Source organism: Hemibagrus wyckioides, linkage group LG01, assembly GCF_019097595.1.
Source record: "Hemibagrus wyckioides isolate EC202008001 linkage group LG01, SWU_Hwy_1.0, whole genome shotgun sequence".
Classification (NCBI taxonomy): domain Eukaryota; kingdom Metazoa; phylum Chordata; class Actinopteri; order Siluriformes; family Bagridae; genus Hemibagrus; species Hemibagrus wyckioides.
The window spans coordinates 33,683,280-33,705,779 of NC_080710.1; the positions used below are offsets into that span (position 1 = coordinate 33,683,280).

At 42.1% G+C, this 22,500-nt stretch overlaps 2 protein-coding genes across 6 annotated transcripts in view; one reads left to right on the forward strand and one right to left on the reverse strand.

Moving 5' to 3' along the window:
- LOC131356973 (katanin-interacting protein) overlaps positions 1-22,500 on the reverse strand; it is a 59,083-nt gene that overhangs the window by 3,397 nt on the left and 33,186 nt on the right. The gene's annotated exons all lie outside the window — the stretch shown is intronic.
- LOC131357056 (uncharacterized) lies at positions 8,518-19,771 on the forward strand. 3 transcript variants are annotated; one of them, XR_009205243.1, is made up of 8 exons: positions 8,518-8,657; positions 9,990-10,068; positions 14,073-16,420; positions 16,781-16,867; positions 16,967-17,107; positions 18,473-18,562; positions 18,630-18,712; positions 18,937-19,771. XR_009205243.1 is itself a non-coding variant. In XM_058396135.1 (8 exons), the coding sequence occupies exons 3-7, from the start codon at positions 15,553-15,555 to the stop codon at positions 18,707-18,709; spliced, it is 1,266 nt and encodes a 421-aa protein (XP_058252118.1). In that variant the 5' UTR covers positions 8,518-8,657; positions 9,990-10,068; positions 14,073-15,552; the 3' UTR covers positions 18,710-18,712; positions 18,937-19,767. The 3 variants fall into 3 exon arrangements, 1 of the variants encoding a protein (XP_058252118.1); XM_058396135.1 differs by having other exon boundaries at positions 18,937-19,767; XR_009205244.1 differs by lacking the exon at positions 8,518-8,657 and having other exon boundaries at positions 9,531-10,068.

Consider the following 22,500-nt stretch of genomic DNA (forward strand, 5'->3'; position numbering starts at 1 on the left):
TACGGTGTGTGTGTGTGTGTGTGTGTGTGTGTACCTGATGACAGTATTCCTCTTACGGTGTGTGTGTGTGTGTGTGTGTGTACCTGCTGACAGTATTCCTCTTACGGTGTGTGTGTGTGTGTACCTGATGACAGTATTCCTCTTACAGTGTGTGTGTGTGTGTGTGTACCTGATGACAGTATTCCTCTCACGGTGTGTGTGTGTGTGTGTACCTGATGACAGTATTCCTCTCACGGTGTGTGTGTGTGTGTGTACCTAATGACAGTATTCCTCTTACAGTGTGTGTGTGTGTGTGTGTACCTGATGACAGTATTCCTCTCACGGTGTGTGTGTGTGTGTGTACCTAATGACAGTATTCCTCTTACAGTGTGTGTGTGTGTGTGTGTGTACCTGATGACAGTATTCCTCTCACGGTGTGTGTGTGTGTGTGTGTGTGTGTGTGTACCTGATGACAGTATTCCTCTCACGGTGTGTGTGTGTGTGTGTGTGTGTGTGTGTACCTGATGACAGTATTCCTCTTACGGTGTGTGTGTGTGTGTGTGTGTGTGTGTACCTGATGACAGTATTCCTCTTACGGTGTGTGTGTGTGTGTGTGTGTGTACCTGATGACAGTATTCCTCTTACGGTGTGTGTGTGTGTGTGTGTGTACCTGATGACAGTATTCCTCTCACGGTGTGTGTGTGTGTGTGTGTGTACCTGATGACAGTATTCCTCTTACGGTGTGTGTGTGTGTGTGTGTGTGTGTGTACCTGATGACAGTATTCCTCTCACGGTGTGTGTGTGTGTGTGTGTGTGTACCTGATGACAGTATTCCTCTCACGGTGTGTGTGTGTGTGTGTACCTGATGACAGTATTCCTCTTACAGTGTGTGTGTGTGTGTGTACATGATGACAGTATTCCTCTCACGGTGTGTGTGTGTGTGTACATGATGACAGTATTCCTCTCACGGTGTGTGTGTGTGTGTGTACCTGATGACAGTATTCCTCTCACGGTGTGTGTGTGTGTGTACCTGATGACAGTATTCCTCTTACGGTGTGTGTGTGTGTGTGTGTACCTGATGACAGTATTCCTCTCACGGTGTGTGTGTGTGTGTGTGTGTGTGTACCTAATGACAGTATTCCTCTTACGGTGTGTGTGTGTGTGTGTGTGTGTACCTGATGACAGTATTCCTCTCACGGTGTGTGTGTGTGTGTACCTGATGACAGTATTCCTCTTACGGTGTGTGTGTGTGTGTGTGTACCTGATGACAGTATTCCTCTCACGGTGTGTGTGTGTGTGTACCTGATGACAGTATTCCTCTTACGGTGTGTGTGTGTGTGTGTGTACCTGATGACAGTATTCCTCTCACGGTGTGTGTGTGTGTGTGTACCTGATGACAGTATTCCTCTCACGGTGTGTGTGTGTGTACCTAATGACAGTATTCCTCTTACGGTGTGTGTGTGTGTGTGTGTGTACCTGATGACAGTATTCCTCTTACGGTGTGTGTGTGTGTGTGTGTGTGTGTACCTAATGACAGTATTCCTCTTACGGTGTGTGTGTGTGTGTGTGTGTGTACCTAATGACAGTATTCCTCTTACGGTGTGTGTGTGTGTGTGTGTGTGTACCTAATGACAGTATTCCTCTTACGGTGTGTGTGTGTGTGTGTGTGTGTGTACCTGATGACAGTGTTCCTCTCACGGTGTGTGTGTGTGTGTGTGTGTGTGTACCTGATGACAGTATTCCTCTTACGGTGTGTGTGTGTGTGTGTGTGTACCTGATGACAGTATTCCTCTCACGGTGTGTGTGTGTACCTGATGACAGTGTTCCTCTCACGGTGTGTGTGTGTGTGTGTGTGTGTGTACCTGATGACAGTGTTTCTCTCGCGGTGTGTGTGTGTGTGTACCTGATGACAGTATTCCTCTCACGGTGTGTGTGTGTGTGTACCTGATGACAGTATTCCTCTCACGGTGTGTGTGTGTGTGTGTGTGTGTACCTGATGACAGTATTCCTCTCACGGTGTGTGTGTGTGTGTGTGTACCTGATGACAGTATTCCTCTCACGGTGTGTGTGTGTGTGTGTACCTGATGACAGTGTTTCTCTCACGGTGTGTGTGTGTACCTGATGACAGTATTCCTCTCACGGTGTGTGTGTGTGTGTACCTGATGACAGTGTTTCTCTCACGGTGTGTGTGTGTGTGTGTGTACCTGATGACAGTATTCCTCTCACGGTGTGTGTGTGTGTGTACCTGATGACAGTATTCCTCTTACGGTGTGTGTGTGTGTGTGTGTACCTGATGACAGTATTCCTCTTACGGTGTGTGTGTGTGTGTGTGTACCTGATGACAGTATTCCTCTTACGGTGTGTGTGTGTGTGTGTGTGTGTGTGTACCTGATGACAGTATTCCTCTTACGGTGTGTGTGTGTGTGTGTACCTGATGACAGTATTCCTCTTACGGTGTGTGTGTGTGTGTGTGTGTGTGTACCTGATGACAGTATTCCTCTTACGGTGTGTGTGTGTGTGTGTGTGTGTGTACCTGATGACAGTATTCCTCTTACGGTGTGTGTGTGTGTGTGTGTATGTGTGTGTACCTGATGACAGTATTCCTCTTACGGTGTGTGTGTGTGTGTGTGTGTACCTGATGACAGTATTCCTCTTACGGTGTGTGTGTGTGTGTGTGTGTGTGTGTGTGTACCTGATGACAGTATTCCTCTTACGGTGTGTGTGTGTGTGTGTGTGTACCTGATGACAGTATTCCTCTTACGGTGTGTGTGTGTGTGTGTGTGTGTGTGTGTGTGTACCTGATGACAGTATTCCTCTTACGGTGTGTGTGTGTGTGTACCTGATGACAGTATTCCTCTCACGGTGTGTGTGTGTGTGTACCTGATGACAGTATTCCTCTTACAGTGTGTGTGTGTGTGTGTGTGTGTGTACCTGATGACAGTATTCCTCTTACGGTGTGTGTGTGTGTGTGTACCTGATGACAGTATTCCTCTTACGGTGTGTGTGTGTGTGTGTACCTGATGACAGTATTCCTCTTACGGTGTGTGTGTGTGTGTGTGTGTGTGTACCTGATGACAGTATTCCTCTTACGGTATGTGTGTGTGTGTGTGTGTATCTAATGACAGTATTCCTCTCACAGTGTGTGTGTGTGTGTGTGTGTGTGTACCTGATGACAGTATTCCTCTTACGGTGTGTGTGTGTGTGTGTGTGTGTGTGTACCTGATGACAGTATTCCTCTTACGGTGTGTGTGTGTGTGTGTGTGTGTGTGTGTGTACCTGATGACAGTGTTTCTCTCACGGTGTGTGTGTGTGTACCTGATGACAGTATTCCTCTTACAGTGTGTGTGTGTGTGTGTGTACCTGATGACAGTATTCCTCTTACGGTGTGTGTGTGTGTGTGTGTGTGTGTGTGTGTGTACCTGATGACAGTATTCCTCTTACGGTGTGTGTGTGTGTGTGTGTGTACCTGATGACAGTATTCCTCTTACGGTGTGTGTGTGTGTGTGTGTGTGTGTGTACCTGATGACAGTATTCCTCTTACGGTGTGTGTGTGTGTGTGTGTGTGTACCTGCTGACAGTATTCCTCTTACGGTGTGTGTGTGTGTGTACCTGATGACAGTATTCCTCTTACAGTGTGTGTGTGTGTGTGTGTACCTGATGACAGTATTCCTCTCACGGTGTGTGTGTGTGTGTGTACCTGATGACAGTATTCCTCTCACGGTGTGTGTGTGTGTGTGTACCTAATGACAGTATTCCTCTTACAGTGTGTGTGTGTGTGTGTGTACCTGATGACAGTATTCCTCTCACGGTGTGTGTGTGTGTGTGTACCTAATGACAGTATTCCTCTTACAGTGTGTGTGTGTGTGTGTGTGTACCTGCTGTAGGTAACTCTCCCACAGTGTGTGTGTGTGTGTGTGTGTGTGTGTGTACCTGATGACAGTATTCCTCTCACGGTGTGTGTGTGTGTGTGTGTGTGTGTGTGTACCTGATGACAGTATTCCTCTTACGGTGTGTGTGTGTGTGTGTGTGTGTGTGTACCTGATGACAGTATTCCTCTTACGGTGTGTGTGTGTGTGTGTGTGTGTACCTGATGACAGTATTCCTCTTACGGTGTGTGTGTGTGTGTGTGTGTACCTGATGACAGTATTCCTCTCACGGTGTGTGTGTGTGTGTGTGTGTACCTGATGACAGTATTCCTCTTACGGTGTGTGTGTGTGTGTGTGTGTGTGTGTACCTGATGACAGTATTCCTCTCACGGTGTGTGTGTGTGTGTGTGTGTGTACCTGATGACAGTATTCCTCTCACGGTGTGTGTGTGTGTGTGTACCTGATGACAGTATTCCTCTTACAGTGTGTGTGTGTGTGTGTACATGATGACAGTATTCCTCTCACGGTGTGTGTGTGTGTGTACATGATGACAGTATTCCTCTCACGGTGTGTGTGTGTGTGTGTACCTGATGACAGTATTCCTCTCACGGTGTGTGTGTGTGTGTACCTGATGACAGTATTCCTCTTACGGTGTGTGTGTGTGTGTGTGTACCTGATGACAGTATTCCTCTCACGGTGTGTGTGTGTGTGTGTGTGTGTGTACCTAATGACAGTATTCCTCTTACGGTGTGTGTGTGTGTGTGTGTGTGTACCTGATGACAGTATTCCTCTCACGGTGTGTGTGTGTGTGTGTACCTGATGACAGTATTCCTCTTACGGTGTGTGTGTGTGTGTGTGTACCTGATGACAGTATTCCTCTCACGGTGTGTGTGTGTGTGTACCTGATGACAGTATTCCTCTTACGGTGTGTGTGTGTGTGTGTGTACCTGATGACAGTATTCCTCTCACGGTGTGTGTGTGTGTGTGTACCTGATGACAGTATTCCTCTCACGGTGTGTGTGTGTGTACCTAATGACAGTATTCCTCTTACGGTGTGTGTGTGTGTGTGTGTGTACCTGATGACAGTATTCCTCTTACGGTGTGTGTGTGTGTGTGTGTGTGTGTACCTAATGACAGTATTCCTCTTACGGTGTGTGTGTGTGTGTGTGTGTGTACCTAATGACAGTATTCCTCTTACGGTGTGTGTGTGTGTGTGTGTGTGTACCTAATGACAGTATTCCTCTTACGGTGTGTGTGTGTGTGTGTGTGTGTGTACCTGATGACAGTGTTCCTCTCACGGTGTGTGTGTGTGTGTGTGTGTGTGTACCTGATGACAGTATTCCTCTTACGGTGTGTGTGTGTGTGTGTGTGTACCTGATGACAGTATTCCTCTCACGGTGTGTGTGTGTACCTGATGACAGTGTTCCTCTCACGGTGTGTGTGTGTGTGTGTGTGTGTGTACCTGATGACAGTGTTTCTCTCGCGGTGTGTGTGTGTGTGTACCTGATGACAGTATTCCTCTCACGGTGTGTGTGTGTGTGTACCTGATGACAGTATTCCTCTCACGGTGTGTGTGTGTGTGTGTGTGTGTACCTGATGACAGTATTCCTCTCACGGTGTGTGTGTGTGTGTGTGTACCTGATGACAGTATTCCTCTCACGGTGTGTGTGTGTGTGTGTACCTGATGACAGTGTTTCTCTCACGGTGTGTGTGTGTACCTGATGACAGTGTTTCTCTCACGGTGTGTGTGTGTGTGTACCTGATGACAGTGTTTCTCTCACGGTGTGTGTGTGTGTGTGTGTACCTGATGACAGTATTCCTCTTACGGTGTGTGTGTGTGTGTACCTGATGACAGTATTCCTCTCACGGTGTGTGTGTGTGTGTGTACCTGATGACAGTATTCCTCTCACGGTGTGTGTGTGTGTGTGTGTACCTGATGACAGTATTCCTCTTACGGTGTGTGTGTGTGTGTGTGTGTGTGTACCTGATGACAGTATTCCTCTCACGGTGTGTGTGTGTGTGTGTGTGTGTGTGTACCTGATGACAGTATTCCTCTTACGGTGTGTGTGTGTGTGTGTACCTGATGACAGTATTCCTCTTACGGTGTGTGTGTGTGTGTGTGTGTGTGTGTACCTGATGACAGTATTCCTCTTACGGTGTGTGTGTGTGTGTGTGTGTGTGTGTGTACCTGATGACAGTATTCCTCTTACGGTGTGTGTGTGTGTGTGTGTGTACCTGATGACAGTATTCCTCTTACGGTGTGTGTGTGTGTGTGTGTGTGTGTGTGTGTACCTGATGACAGTATTCCTCTTACGGTGTGTGTGTGTGTGTGTGTGTACCTGATGACAGTATTCCTCTCACGGTGTGTGTGTGTGTGTGTGTGTGTGTGTGTGTGTACCTGATGACAGTATTCCTCTCACGGTGTGTGTGTGTGTGTGTGTGTGTACCTGATGACAGTATTCCTCTCACGGTGTGTGTGTGTGTTCTTGTACTTGCTACATACTGAGGACCAGCGCAAGTTTTTAACCCACAGTGTGAGGACCTCTTTGGGAAGTGAGGACATTTTCTGGTCCTCACTTTATTTTTCATTGAAATCACCTCCTAAGGCCATATATATGCTATTCTCACGTTTTTACAGCGGTCCTCACTTTGGTTGTGAAGTGAGTTTTGGACCCCAGATTTTCACACACTTTTGACTCTATAGCGCCCCCAAAGGCATTATGTGGTACGGCATTCAAGTTATCCCAAAACTATTATAGCATATAATCCTGTGCTTCTATGTTGTGGTAAGTGGCATAATAAGAAATTAAATAACCAATTTTTTTTGGTAGACATTTACCAATCTTAATATGGACATACTTGACATATTACCATTATGAACCGTGACTTTATAACTGAGGTACATACTGAACCGTGACTTTATAACTGAGGTACATACTGAACCGTGACTTTATAACTGAGGTACATACTGAACCGTGACTTTATAACTGAGGTACATACTGAACCGTGACTTTATAACTGAGGTACATACTGAACCGTGACTTTATAACTGAGGTACATACTGAACCGTGACTTTATAACTGAGGTACATACTGAACTGTGACTTTATAACTGAGGTACATACTGAACTGTGACTTTATAACTGAGGTACATACTGAACTGTGACTTTATAACTGAAGTACATACTGAACCGTGATTTTATAACTGAGATAAACACCGAACCGTGACTTTATAACTGAGATAAACACCGAACCGTGATTTTATAACTGAGATAAACACCGAACCGTGATTTTATAACTGAGATAAACACCGAACCGTGATTTTATAACTGAGGTACATACTGAACCGTGACTTTATAACTGAGCTACATACTGAACCGTGATTTTATAACTGAGGTACATACTGAACCGTGACTTTATAACTGAGCTACATACTGAACCGTGACTTTATAACTGAGGTACATACTGAACCGTGATTTTATAACTGAGGTACATACTGAACCGTGATTTTATAACTGAGATAAACACCGAACCGTGATTTTATAACTGAGATAAACACCGAACCGTGATTTTATAACTGAGATAAACACCGAACCGTGATTTTATAACTGAGATAAACACCGAACCGTGATTTTATAACTGAGGTACATACTGAACCGTGATTTTATAACTGAGGTACATACTGAACCGTGACTTTATAACTGAGGTACATACTGAACTGTGACTTTATAACTGAGGTACATACTGAACTGTGACTTTATAACTGAGGTACATACTGAACCGTGATTTTATAACTGAGGTACATACTGAACCGTGACTTTATAACTGAGGTACATACTGAACTGTGACTTTATAACTGAGGTACATACTGAACTGTGACTTTATAACTGAAGTACATACTGAACCGTGATTTTATAACTGAGATAAACACCGAACCGTGACTTTATAACTGAGATAAACACCGAACCGTGATTTTATAACTGAGATAAACACCGAACCGTGATTTTATAACTGAGATAAACACCGAACCGTCACCTTTAACACCAAGGTACATACTGAACTGTGACTTCGGCATATTGCAACAAGCCAAAAAGAATTTCACACAGGACGTTGGGGCACAGAAGAAAGGTTTTGGAGCACATGCAGAGCAAGTCAGGAAATAATTTCACAGGTAAGAGCACACTGACTGCTTGGAATTTATCGAACATTTTTCAATTTTTTGCCTGTTTACTGTTTTGAGTCGATTCAGGTTTCAGACATTTGACCTGCACTGTTAGACAGCCTAGATATCTAGCTAGGCAGAGTTACTACTGAGCTATAAATCAAATTTCTATTCATATATAGGGGTCAAATCACTAACCAACTAAGTGGTACAAAATTTTTTAATTCATTCTGTTTAGCTTGTCTGTACACCAAGATTGGTGTGCATTAAGATGTAGCATGCAGCTAGCTGTGTATTTATCATAGTCAGTTGGTTAGCTAGTTTTCCATATGCACACATCTCAGTTTCCTAATGATCAATTAAAATATAAAAAGTACAATAACATAGCCATTGTCTACAGGCAAATTATTATTATTAAATTATTATTAACTAATCATAAGTGAAACAGACCAAAGCCATACCAATGCCTCATGATTTAGTTAACTGATTTAATTAACTAACCAGCTAGTCAACTGCATGTCAAAGACTGTTATCTCATACTGAAACACTGCATACATAAATGACTTTGAGCTACAGAATTAACTGAAATATTTGTTTTTCTTTGTTATATCTGATTCAGGGAAGTTTTTGTTAGACTTCAGCTGAGTGATGGTAAGAACAGCAGCAATTCTATACTTATTTTCTGTATATGGAGTTTGAGAGTCATTCATGTTTCAAAATCCCAAATTTTTGTTGTAGCTTTTGGACAGTTTACTGTGATATAGTGTATAGGTGGGGTTTGGGAAAGGGTATAATCCCAGATAGCAGAAGACTCTGAACTAGATCTGTGGTGGATGTTATCCTGGATCTGCCAGAGGCAAAGTGGATTCCACTCGGATCCGGAACAGAGGTGTCTGCTTTCTGGGATGGCTGTGATATTCTCATGCTTTTGGAATTCTGTTCATTGTACTAAAATTACTGAAGTTGACAAAAAACCTGTTGTTAAATAGGTTTACAGATTTTCACTGTGGAAGTTGTAGTAGTCAGATTAGTAGTAGTTGTATAAAATTATTATTTCTATTCATCTAAAAATGCTGAGGAATCCTTAATGAAACAGATTTATTTTACTGGCTGGAGAAAAATATATTTTATAATTAAAGACATGAAGTGAAATTCAGATTTGTCAGTAATGTGAACTTTAATATAGAATATTATCTGATGCTCTCTGTTCTGATAATTGAAATAGTAAAACAGACGGGGTGTTTCTGCAGCTTGATCCTGAGACAGTGGGGGAGGGGAGACAATGTGCCTTACAGCTCAGTTAGAAACCTCACTTTACTGACACATAACTGCCTTAGGAATCTTTGCTTTTTGCATTAAATTGAACACTAAGTATGACACAAATAATTAGTTTTAATATCTTAGAATTCTAAGGTGTGTTGATGCAGAACACTCAATTTTTAGAATGAGTTTGGTGATGAAAAATGATAATCATATTCATTGTAGTGCTTTAAAATATTTATGATACATGGCCAACTAAGCAGCATTAAGTAAAAATCACGTGCCTCAAATAACTTTTCACCTTGCTGAGCGAGAGTTTGCTCCCCTCCCCCACCGAGGCCTCAGCTGGCACTTTTCCAACCCAGTGTTCACTTCATACAGCTAAGAGACCAGCCTCTCCCCATCCCCCACCATGTTAACAGCCAATTAGTGATTATCCAATCAGAGCGCTCCATGAGCTGCAATGTAATATTCCATACCAGTTTTCACTTGCCTGCATGCTCTCCCCATCCCCCACCATGTTAACAGCCAATTAGTGATTATCCAATCAGAGCGCTCCATGAGCTGCAATGTAATATTCCATACCAGTTTTCACTTGCCTGCATGCTCTCCCCATCCCCCACCATGTTAACAGCCAATTAGTGATTATCCAATCAGAGCGCTCCATGAGCTGCAAGCACAAGAAGTTTTCTAATTTTCATATAAAACTTTCCCCTATGGCAGGATGGAGACCTCGCGATTTACGCGACGGATGGAGCGACTTCATCACCAAAAGTGTGAGGAGACATTTGAAAAAGCCCAGGTAAGTAATTTGATTTTATTTTGTCTAATATGATTTTTTAGCAGTAGGTTAGCAGCATTGGCCCGAGTGCAGCCGGGTCTGTATCTCCGGTGTCGGAACCTATCGGCTTTAGACTGAAGATGATTTAGTATTCTGTCTGTTTATAAAGATTAGCGTTTTTCTCCACTCTCTGTAAGCAGAGTGAGGTGTTTAAGTTTTGTCTTGGTGTATAAATGAAGGTGTGTGTTGATTGAACTGCTTCGTGTTGGTCAGGGGGGAAATGGTAGGCTCGCTCCCAGTACCGGAGCCTCATTGTATATACACATGCTACATGCTAAATTTCAGCTTTAAGACTACAAAGACCAGTTCCACCTTAACTAAACACCATTCTAACACCAGCTGACTAAATAAACAGGAAAAATACCATAACGTTGTATGCTACTACATGCTACAGATATAAAGCTGAGATTCTACAGATTCCAGCGGTGTAAGGATCACCACGCTGCGGAAAAAACTCCATTTTCTTTGTACAGCCATAACACGGATTTCGCTCTTACCTTTGGAAGTCTCCAAACGGCACCAGAGACATTTAACCCATTTAAACACACATGTTCTCATCATTCTAGACAGAATTGGGTCGAGTTTTTCAGCTTGGTATTTTTATTTTATATAATAACATATTAAAGTTTTATAGTTTGGTACCTGAGAAATCTCATTTAGCACAGGTGTGGCACACCTGGAGAGTAAACCTAAACATTCCTCTACAAACACACCTGCTGCACAATAGAATGGAATAGAATAGAATGGTGGGATGTTCCATACTGTATTTCCTGAGTTCGTATTTATTTATTAATTATTCATTTATTATCAGTGTGTATTTCTTCCAAAGAATTATATACTTAAAGTATAAAATCTTGTTATATAGTGTATGTATATATACACTACCAGTCAAAAGTTTGGACACCCCTTCTAATTCCATGGTCTTTCCTGATGTTTATTTCTCTCTACACTGTAAAACAATGCTGAAGGCGGCCGAAATCCACAATAATGTCCTTTGAACAGTGGATATTGAGATATGTCTGCTACTGATGCTCTGTAAAGCCTTCATAACGCCTCTAATCTGAGGTGCTGTTAATTGGTGATTTCTGAGGCTGGTAACTCTAAATGAACTTCTCCTCTGCAGCAGAGGTCAGTTTTGGTCTTGCTTTACTGGGATGGTCTTCATGTGAGCCAGTTTCATCATGGGGCTTGATGGGTTTTGCAAATGCACTTGACAATACTGTTCTTGCAAGAACTATTCCAGAACACCTGACCTTCGTGTCTTAAAATAACAACTGACTGGTTTTTGTTGTCATTAAATATGGATTACTGAAGTCCATGTGTGTTATTTCATAGTTTTGAAATCTCCAGGATTGTTCTAGAATGTAGAAAATAAATCCCTAAACAAAAAACATTGAATTAAAAGGTGTGTCCAAACTTTTGACTGGTAGTGTATATATTAGGGATGCAACAAGTTAACCCACGGTTCAAAACGTACCATGGTTTTTACCCACAGTTTTCGGTTTGGTTGGCTTGGCAAATTAAAGGTTTTTTCCATTATTCTTTGTTAAGGTGACAGGAACAGTAAGTATGCTAAGAAGAAAAAAATGGTTTTAGTTGCAATTCTCTTTATTTTACTTAAATGCAAAAATCAACTAACACAATGAAAGTGTACTGAAAATAGTGAGATATAGAAATTAGTGCTTATGACTATTACAAGAGACGGGTTTGGAGTACAATGCTCTTTATTCCCAGTCCACTCTGTAATGACCAGTCAGGGTGAGATAACTCTTACCCCCGAGCTCCAGCTATCTGTTATTAGAGCATGACTTTGCTTTAACCAAAGCGTTTTTCATTTTTTTTGCGCGTTTTTTGTAGAGGTAAAAGAGGCTCCCGCTTCCACACAGTGATATCTCTGGGTGATGGAGCTGTAGATGTGTGGTCATGTTGAAGTATTTCCATGTCCGTATCTAACTCGTGTGGAACAGCGCTTAAACACAGTCATGTTTTGTTTAGAGTTTTTGTTTCATCAGCATCATGGTCAACAACAAATGTCCCCACACCACAGATCTGAGAGACGGAGCTGCTTCCTTGTGTTTCTGTCTCACTTCACCTCTCTCCAGGGTTAGAGTGAAACCTGACACCAGCATCACAGGCATGGTCACCGCCCCTAACTTTAGCGCTCACTGACTGGATATTTACTCACGGGGAGGCGTGTCTGTCTCAGCACGTAGACATACCGTGCAGGCAAACACACACAGGAGGTACAGAGAGTAATAGAGCGCATGAAGGGGGGAAAAAAACAAACAAACTCATGGTTATTATTGTTTTAAAGAAAAAAACGCGGTTCACATATGCGTATTGAATCGTGGAGGTTGTACTGAACGGTTCAATATTATATTGAGTATTGTGGCATCCCTAAAAAATATATATATATATATATATATATTATATATAGATATATATAGATAGATAGATAGATATATATATATATAGATAGATATATATATAGATAGATAGATATATATATAGATAGATAGATAGTGAGGGGGAAAAAATTTTGATCCCCTGCTGATTTTGTACGTTTGCCCACTGACACAGAAATGATCAGTCTGTAATTTTAATGGTAGGTTTATCTGAAAGACAAGAGACAGTCTAAGTGAGAGACAGAATAACAACAAAAAAATCCAGAAAAACACATTTCAAAAAAGTTCTACATTGATTTGCATTTTATTGAGTGAAATAAGTATTTGACCCCTTTGCAAAACATGACTTAGTACTTGGTGGCAAACCCTTGTTGGAAATCACAGACGTCAGACATTTCTTGTAGTGCAAACCTGGTGGCCAACACATCTCACATCTCAAGGAATTTGGGCCCACTCCTCTTTGCAGATCCTCTCCAAGTCATTAAGGTAAAGACCCTTCAGCTCCCTCCACAGATTTTCTGTGGGATTAAGGTCTGGAGACTGGCTAGGCCACTACAGGACCTTAATGTGCTTCTTTTTGAACCACTCCTTTGTTGCCTTGGCCGTGTGTTTTGGGTCATTGTCAGGCTGGAATATCCATCCACGACCCATTTTCAATGTCCTGGCTGAGGGAAGGAGGTTCTCACTCAAGATTTAACGGTACATGGCTCCGCCCATCGTCCCTTTGATGCGGTGCAGTTGTCCCGTCACCTCTGCCTTGAGATCATTGACAAAATCCTCCAGTAATTCTGGGCTGATTCCTCGCCGTTCTCATGATCACTGAAACTCCATGAGGTGAGATCTTGCATGGAGCCCCAGACCGAGGAAGATTGACAGTCCTTTTGTGTTTCTTCCATTTGGGAATAATCGCACCAACTGTTGTCACCTTCTCACCAAGCTGCTTGGCGATGGTCTTGTAGCTCATTCCAGCCTTGTGTAGGTCTACAATCTTGTCCCTGATATCCATGGACAGCTCTTTGGTCTTGGCCGTGATGGAGAGTTTGGAATCTGATTGATTGCTTCCTTCTGTGGACAGGTGTCTTTCATACAGTTAATGAGCTGAGATTAAGAGCACTCCCCGAGAGTGCTCCTACTGTAATCTCAGCTCCTTACCTGTATAAAAGACACCTGGGAGCCAGAAATCTTTCTGATTGATAGGGGATCAAATACTTATTTCACTCAATAAAATGTAAATCAATGTAGAACTTTTCTGAAATGTGTTTCTGGATCAAATCATTTTTTTTCCCTCACTGTGTGTGTGTATATATAATATATAAATTACACATTTTAAACTTTGAGTATATAACTCTTATTATAATAATACTTCTGTAGTAATGTCACATGTGAGTAGTGGCTGACATACACTCATTTTAATTTGGGAATGTCTTTTCCGAGCAAGAGTTTTTTTTTAAAAAAAAAAAAAAAAGGCAAAAAAGCTTCATGCTGAATGAATTGAGAGAGATTTGGTGAATAAATAACATGGCTTCTTTTTTGTTTGTTTTTATTTTGGCCGGATGTTAGTCCTCCAAGGTGCAGTTATTCAGCCATAGCAACAAGGATCATCACCCATCATCCACTGATCATGAGGAGCAGCTAGGGATACTGCAACCTTCAAAATCAGAGGTGTCTGTCGAAGTTGAGTTATCCAGCCACACTGTATCCAACAAAGACCATCACCCATCATCCAGTTATCATGAAGAGCAGCTAGAGATACTGGAACCTTTGATACCAGAGGTGTCTGTCGAAGTTGAGTTATCCAGCCACACTGTATCCAACAAAGACCATCACCCATCATCCAGTTATCATGAAGTGCAGCTAGAGATACTGGAACCTTTGATACCAGAGGTGTCTGTCGAAGTTGAGTTATCCAGCCACACTGTATCCAACAAAGACCATCACTCGTCATCAAATGAACATGATGTGCTCTTTGAAGAGACAGCATTATCCAGCCACAGTGGATCAGATGAAGACTATCATCATTCATCCACACCATCATCCAGTGAAAATGAGGTGGTCCCAGAGGAGTCTGTGATGTCCAACTTTGATATAACAGTGAAAAACTGTGGTCGCTCATTCAGTGAACATGAGGCACTGGAAGGTGAGGGCCTAGAAACCAAAGCTAAGTCACTTCAGCCAGCCAAACAATTAAGGAGAAGAAGAAATAAAAAGTCACAAGTAACTATTAAAACAAGCAAAAAAAAGGATGGTGGAAGATCCTGGAATAAAGCCCATTACTGTTTCTATTGTAAACGGTCTAATTTGCAGATAGCTAGACATTTACAAAGAAAACACATGGATGAAGATGATGTAGCTTTTGCCTTTAGTTTTCCTCCTGGCTCCAAACAAAGGAAGATGCAGTTGGAATTCCTTCGCAATAAGGGCGACTGGCAACATAATCTGAAGGTTTTGGAAGAAGGACATGGGGAAATAGTAACATGGAAACAGCCCTCTGAGAAGGCTTCGGTTCAGGACTACCTACCATGCCAACACTGCTATGAAATGTTCAAGAAGACTGAACTCTGGAGACATGAGAAGTCGTCATGTAGAAGTAGGAATAGGGAAAGGGAAGAAGGTAAAAAAAGAAGAGTACAAAAAGCTTCCTCACAACTCCTTCCAATGAGGGAATCATCTGAAGGAATGCAAAAGATCATTCATAGTATGTTACAGGATAACGTAACCCGTCTCATCAGAAACGATGAGATGATATGTACATATGGAGATGCGTTATTTGCGAGGAAACACCGTGAACAATCTCAGCATAGATACATTGCACAAAAGATGAGAGAACTGGGGAGGTTTGTGTTGGCTGCCAAGGAAATTGATAGTAGTGTCAAAACACTAAAAGATATGTGATCCAGTAAAATTTGAACTGGTAATTAAAGCAGCCAGGAGGGTGTCGAACTATAGTGCAAACACAGGTGAATACGGAAAGCCATCTACTGCAGTCAAAATTGGATTTTCTCTTAAAGGAGCAACAGAAACCTGGATTGGCCATTGTTTGATGACGTCGGATGTTTTGGCTGAAAAGAAAGCTAAAAAATTCAAGGAATTGCTAGATTATTCCTGGTCCAGTTACGTGTCGGCTAATGCTCGTAGTACAATAGAACAACGAAGGTGGAGCAATGAAGACTGTGTTTCTTTGACAGAGGATATTGTTACTCTTCAGAACTACTTGAGGAATGTTGAGGATGAGGCCAAGGCAGAGTTACATAGAAACGTGAGCACCACAGCATACAAAATGTTAAGTGAGAGCCTTCTCGCACAAATAATAGTTTTTAATAAGAAGTGCGAAGGAGAAGCATTACGTTTAACCTTGGAGATGTATTTTAAAGCAGATACAGGCCCTGTTAACAAAGACATATATGAGACCCTATCACCAGTGGAAAAGCAGCTGAGCCACAGGCTGACACGAATAGTGATACGTGGAAAAAGAGGTAGAAAAGTGCCTGTTCTCCTTCTTGAGCGTACTAAATCCTCTCTTGACTTCCTGATCAAAAAACGAAAAGAAGTTGGTGTACTGGATGACAACCCATTTTTATTTGCAAGGATCGGTACAACCACCAATATTCGTGGACGTGACTGCTTGAGGAAATTTTCTGAAGCATGCAAGGCCAAAAATCCAGAGCTCCTTAGATCAACAAAACTGAGAAAGCATGTTGCCACCTTATGCCAGCTTTTGGACTTTGACAATCAAGAACTGGAACAAGTAGCTTGTTTTATTGGACATGATATAAGAGTTCACTGTGATCGTCACCAAACAGAGAGAACTTTTCAGGTGGCCAAGATTGGGAAACTTTTATTTGCAATGGAGAGCGGAGCAAAGTCACTTAAAGGGAAAAGTCTGGAGACACTGGACTCTGTGGTTTTTGGTATGTCAATGAATAGTAATGTTTTTTTCCCTACAATTTTTCGGCTTATTAAATTAGAATGGTAGTTTTAGTGGATGTATTTAATTTTGTGATTAACAAACTCACTGTGCATTTTTGCAAAGTATGTTTTTTTTTTTTTGTGATTCATGTGAATTGTTAGTCACTATGAAATTGATCTATCTTGGTATGCATCTCTCTCCTGCTGAATAATTTTGATTTATCATTATTCTTAGGTAAAGTGTCAAATGTCCACTGGTATTCTAATGTTAGATGGGCAAGAATAGGTAGCCTTTCCAAACAATGATGGTGACTGAGGATTAACGTGGGTTTGTCCTGTACTAATATATGCCCTTTTATCAGATGGAGCACAGCCACACCTAATCACCACAGGCTTAACTGTTGAGAGGCCAAAGAAGACTACAGCTGAAAGACATGATGATGATGGGGGTGAGTCCAGGCATTAAATGTTCAGTCTTGGGTCAGTACTTTGTCAGCTTCCTCAAATGCCTAGTTTAAAATTTGCTTTATTAATGTTCTTTTTCACAGATGGAGAGGAGGAACCACGGAACACCAAAGTATTGTCTGCTATGATGCGAAAGAGGACTGCTACAAGATCCCCTGTTAAGAGGCGAAAGAAGACTGCAGCTAAAAGACGACAGGGTGATAGTGGTGGTGATGGTGAGAGGGGTGAGTCCAGGCATTGAAAACAATGTTCTCAGTATGAGTACAATACTTGGTGTCAACTTTCTCAAATGCAGACTTGAGTACTTTCAACCTAATATTGATTAGAAGAACTTGCCTTGCACTACTTATAACATACTTCTATACAGACGCTGTAAATAGGATTGCACAACCCGTAATTGCTACTCACAACTCGCTACTGTACATAAACTTAAACACTCAGGATTGCACTATTCATAACTGTTACACATATTGTATATTGTATATAATCTCCCTTATTCTACTCTCAATAACAATTTTCACACATGTACACTACCAGTGAAAAGTTTGGACACACCTTCTAATCCCATGGTCTTTCCTGATGTTTATTTCTCTCTACATTGTAAAACAATGCTGAAGGCGGCTGAAATCCACAATAATGTCCTTTGAACAGTTGATATTGAGATATGTCTGCTACTGATGCTCTGTAAAGCCTTCATAACGCCTCTAATCTGAGGTGCTGTTAATTGGTGATTTCTGAGGCTGGTAACTCTAAATGAACTTCTCCTCTGCAGCAGAGGTCAGTTTTGGTCTTGCTTTACTGGGATGGTCTTCATGTGAGCCAGTTTCATCATGGGGCTTGATGGGTTTTGCAAATGCACTTGACAATACTGTTCCTGCAAGAACTATTCCAGAACACCTGACCTTCGTGTCTTAAAATAACAACTGACTGGTTTTTGTTGTCGTTACATATGGATTACTGAAGTCCATGTGTGTTATTTCATAGTTTTGAAATCTCCAGTATTGTTCTAGAATGTAGAAAATAAATCCCTAAACAAAAAACATTGAATTAAAAGGTGTGTCCAAACTTTTGACTGGTAGTGTGTATAATCTTCTCAAACCACAATTTCATAACCATGGTATACAATATGTTCCGTCTTAGCAATCCTCTATAATCATTACCCTCATTGCACAAAATCTTTCTCTGTGTATTTACATATGCATATTATTTTATGCTATATATCTTCATTTTGTTGCACTCAGTGTATCTAACCTTTTCTGTGTTCAGTTTACATATGCAAATTATCATGGTATATATCTTCCTCATTGCATACATCTAAAATCATTGCACTCATTGTATAGAACTCCTGTATACAGTTATATGCAAATTCTTTATCATGGTATACAATACCTTCCTTATTGCACCCACCTATAATCATTTTCTGATTTGCACACATTTACCTCTCTCACTCTGTACTGTGTATACTGTTTATATATGCAAATTATTTTGCACTGTGAAAATGCACTTCTGATGGTTAGTGTATTTCATTGCCTTGTACCACATGTGCAGTGACGGGTGAATCTAATCTAATCTAATATGTCCTTTCACAGATGGAGAGGAGGAAACACAGTCCACCATTAGATTGTCTGTTATGACACACAAGAAGGCTGGACCTAAATGGCGACATGATGATGATTGGGGTGAGTCTAGGCATTAAACACAAATGTTCTGAATATTTCATATTTTTACTGTACCAATGTTTCTTAGATGGAGAGGAGCGAAACGTCACTTCCACAAGACTCCCTATTAAGGGGCGAAAAAAAAGACGACTACAAGATCATGCATAGACAGTAAGATGAATTCCTGTAAAATTATTCAACCTGTTTATATTTTTCCACGATAGAAGCAAGATTATTAGGCAATAGAACAACTAGATTCAAGATATTTGCATTTACTTTTAGGGAATTTAGCAGATGTAAATGAAAATATTTTGACTTGCTGTTATTCTTGGAGTGCTAGTTTAAAAATGCTAAACCTATCCTTTAATAAACACTTTTTTTTCCCTGATTTATAGATGTATGGAAAATACAAATCAAGAGACCCTGGACTGAACAGGAGAGGTGTGCAGTTCTGCAAAGCATGGCCAGGTTTATTGCCCTAAGGAGGGTGCCAGCAAAAAAAGACTGCCAGCTGTGCATTGGGAAAGAATCTCCATTACTCCACACTTGAACATGGAAAGACGTTAAGTACTTTGTGTATAATGAAATGATCAAAGTCAAGAAGCAGCTGGAATTTTAACTTTCGTCATGCATTCAGTGTTCATATTCATGTATTCAGTATTGTTTTAATAAATGATTGATATTTGAATGCTGGTTACGTTCTTTGTTTTAAAATTAAACAATAATCATTACGGCTTATGATAATAGAGCTATCTTACAGGCAGCATTTTGACATGAAATAGTAGGTAAACAGATGTTTATTAATGAAGATTTGGTTCTATTTAGGTACAGAGTCTGATTTAGTGTCACCAGGAATGTATGTGCCAACAATTTGACTCAATATTCGAAAACAATAAATGGTATCTTAGTTGAGCACTACTGTAAATAAGGGGTAGAAGCAGAGTATTTAGGTAGCAATCCACATGAAAAAAATATAAAACTGCCAAACTTCCTCAATAAACAAAGATTATGCCTACTTATTCTCACCTGTAAAGTACTGTGAGACAATACAAATGCACTGAGTGCCTGGTCCTCACATTGTTGGTTAAAAACTTTTTCTAAAACTTGGTGTTTTATGTAATCTAAAGGAATGTATTCATTAAGGGGGCCCTCTAGTGTCCAGAATGACTATGTGTTTATATGTGCCTCAGAAATGCCGGTCCTCACTTTGTGGGTCTTTTTACCCGGTCCTCACTAAGTAGCAAGTACAAGAATGTGTGTGTGTGTGTGTGTGTGTACCTGATGACAGTATTCCTCTTACGGTGTGTGTGTGTGTGTGTGTGTGTGTGTGTGTGTGTGTGTGTACCTGATGACAGTATTCCTCTCACGGTGTGTGTGTGTGTGTGTACCTGATGACAGTATTCCTCTCACGGTGTGTGTGTGTGTGTGTGTGTGTGTGTGTGTGTACCTGATGACAGTGTTTCTCTCACGGTGTGTGTGTGTGTGTGTGTGTGTACCTGATGACAGTATTCCTCTCAAGGTGTGTGTGTGTACCTGATGACAGTGTTTCTCTCACGGTGTGTGTGTGTGTGTGTGTGTGTGTGTGTACCTGATGACAGTGTTCCTCTCAAGGTGTGTGTGTGTGTGTGTACCTGATGACAGTGTTTCTCTCACGGTGTGTGTGTGTGTGTGTGTGTGTGTGTGTGTGTGTGTGTGTGTGTGTACCTGATGACAGTATTCCTCTCACGGTGTGTGTGTGTGTGTGTGTGTGTGTGTGTGTACCTGATGACAGTATTCCTCTCACGGTGTGTGTGTGTGTGTGTGTGTACCTGATGACAGTATTCCTCTTACGGTGTGTGTGTGTGTGTGTGTACCTGATGACAGTATTCCTCTTACGGTGTGTGTGTGTGTGTGTGTGTACCTGATGACAGTGTTCCTCTCACGGTGTGTGTGTGTGTGTGTGTGTGTGTGTGTGTGTGTGTGTACCTGATGACAGTGTTTCTCTCGCGGTGTGTGTGTGTGTGTACCTGATGACAGTATTCCTCTTACGGTGTGTGTGTGTGTGTGTGTGTGTGTGTACCTGATGACAGTATTCCTCTTACGGTGTGTGTGTGTGTGTGTACCTGATGACAGTATTCCTCTTACGGTGTGTGTGTGTGTGTGTACCTGATGACAGTGTTTCTCTCACGGTGTGTGTGTGTACCTGATGACAGTATTCCTCTCACGGTGTGTGTGTGTGTGTGTGTGTGTGTACCTGATGACAGTATTCCTCTCAAGGTGTGTGTGTGTGTGTGTACCTGATGACAGTATTCCTCTTACGGTGTGTGTGTGTGTGTGTACCTGATGACAGTGTTCCTCTCACGGTGTGTGTGTGTGTGTGTGTGTGTGTGTGTGTGTACCTGATGACAGTATTCCTCTTACGGTGTGTGTGTGTGTGTGTGTGTGTGTGTGTGTGTGTACCTGATGACAGTATTCCTCTTACGGTGTGTGTGTGTGTGTGTGTGTGTGTGTGTACCTGATGACAGTATTCCTCTCACGGTGTGTGTGTGTGTGTGTGTACCTGATGACAGTATTCCTCTCACGGTGTGTGTGTGTGTGTGTGTGTGTGTGTACCTGATGACAGTGTTTCTCTCACGGTGTGTGTGTGTGTGTGTGTGTGTGTACCTGATGACAGTGTTCCTCTCAAGGTGTGTGTGTGTGTGTGTGTACCTGATGACAGTGTTTCTCTCACGGTGTGTGTGTGTGTGTGTGTGTGTACCTGATGACAGTATTCCTCTCAAGGTGTGTGTGTGTGTGTGTACCTGATGACAGTGTTTCTCTCACGGTGTGTGTGTGTGTGTGTGTGTGTGTGTGTGTGTGTACCTGATGACAGTATTCCTCTCACGGTGTGTGTGTGTGTGTGTGTGTGTGTGTACCTGATGACAGTATTCCTCTCACGGTGTGTGTGTGTGTGTGTGTGTACCTGATGACAGTATTCCTCTTACGGTGTGTGTGTGTGTGTGTGTACCTGATGACAGTATTCCTCTTACGGTGTGTGTGTGTGTGTGTGTGTGTACCTGATGACAGTGTTCCTCTCACGGTGTGTGTGTGTGTGTGTGTGTGTGTGTGTGTGTGTGTACCTGATGACAGTGTTTCTCTCGCGGTGTGTGTGTGTGTGTACCTGATGACAGTATTCCTCTTACGGTGTGTGTGTGTGTGTGTGTGTGTGTGTGTGTACCTGATGACAGTATTCCTCTTACGGTGTGTGTGTGTGTGTGTACCTGATGACAGTATTCCTCTTACGGTGTGTGTGTGTGTACCTGATGACAGTGTTTCTCTCACGGTGTGTGTGTGTGTGTGTACCTGATGACAGTATTCCTCTCACGGTGTGTGTGTGTGTGTGTGTGTGTGTGTACCTGATGACAGTATTCCTCTCAAGGTGTGTGTGTGTGTGTGTACCTGATGACAGTATTCCTCTTACGGTGTGTGTGTGTGTGTGTGTGTACCTGATGACAGTGTTCCTCTCACGGTGTGTGTGTGTGTGTGTGTGTGTGTGTGTGTACCTGATGACAGTATTCCTCTTACGGTGTGTGTGTGTGTGTGTGTGTGTGTGTGTGTGTGTACCTATTGACAGTATTCCTCTCACGGTGTGTGTGTGTGTGTGTGTGTGTGTGTGTGTGTGTGTGTGTGTGTGTGTGTGTGTGTGTGTACCTGATGACAGTATTCCTCTCACGGTGTGTGTGTGTGTGTGTGTACCTGATGACAGTATTCCTCTTACGGTGTGTGTGTGTGTGTACCTGATGACAGTGTTCCTCTCACGGTGTGTGTGTGTGTGTGTGTGTGTGTGTACCTGATGACAGTGTTTCTCTCGCGGTGTGTGTGTGTGTGTGTGTGTGTGTGTGTGTACCTGATGACAGTATTCCTCTCACGGTGTGTGTGTGTGTGTGTGTGTGTACCTGATGACAGTATTCCTCTTACGGTGTGTGTGTGTGTGTGTGTGT

What these genes read in the sequence shown, in the direction of transcription:
- LOC131357056 (XM_058396135.1), top strand. Translation starts at nt 15,553, where the DNA reads ATGACGTCGGATGTTTTGGCTGAAAAGAAAGCTAAAAAATTCAAGGAA. An exon ending in ACTGGACTCTGTGGTTTTTG is followed by an intron (nt 16,421 to 16,780) that starts GTATGTCAATGA and finishes CCCTTTTATCAG; the next exon opens with ATGGAGCACAGCCACACCTA. An exon ending in GCGACATGATGATGATTGGG is followed by an intron (nt 18,563 to 18,629) that starts GTGAGTCTAGGC and finishes AATGTTTCTTAG; the next exon opens with ATGGAGAGGAGCGAAACGTC.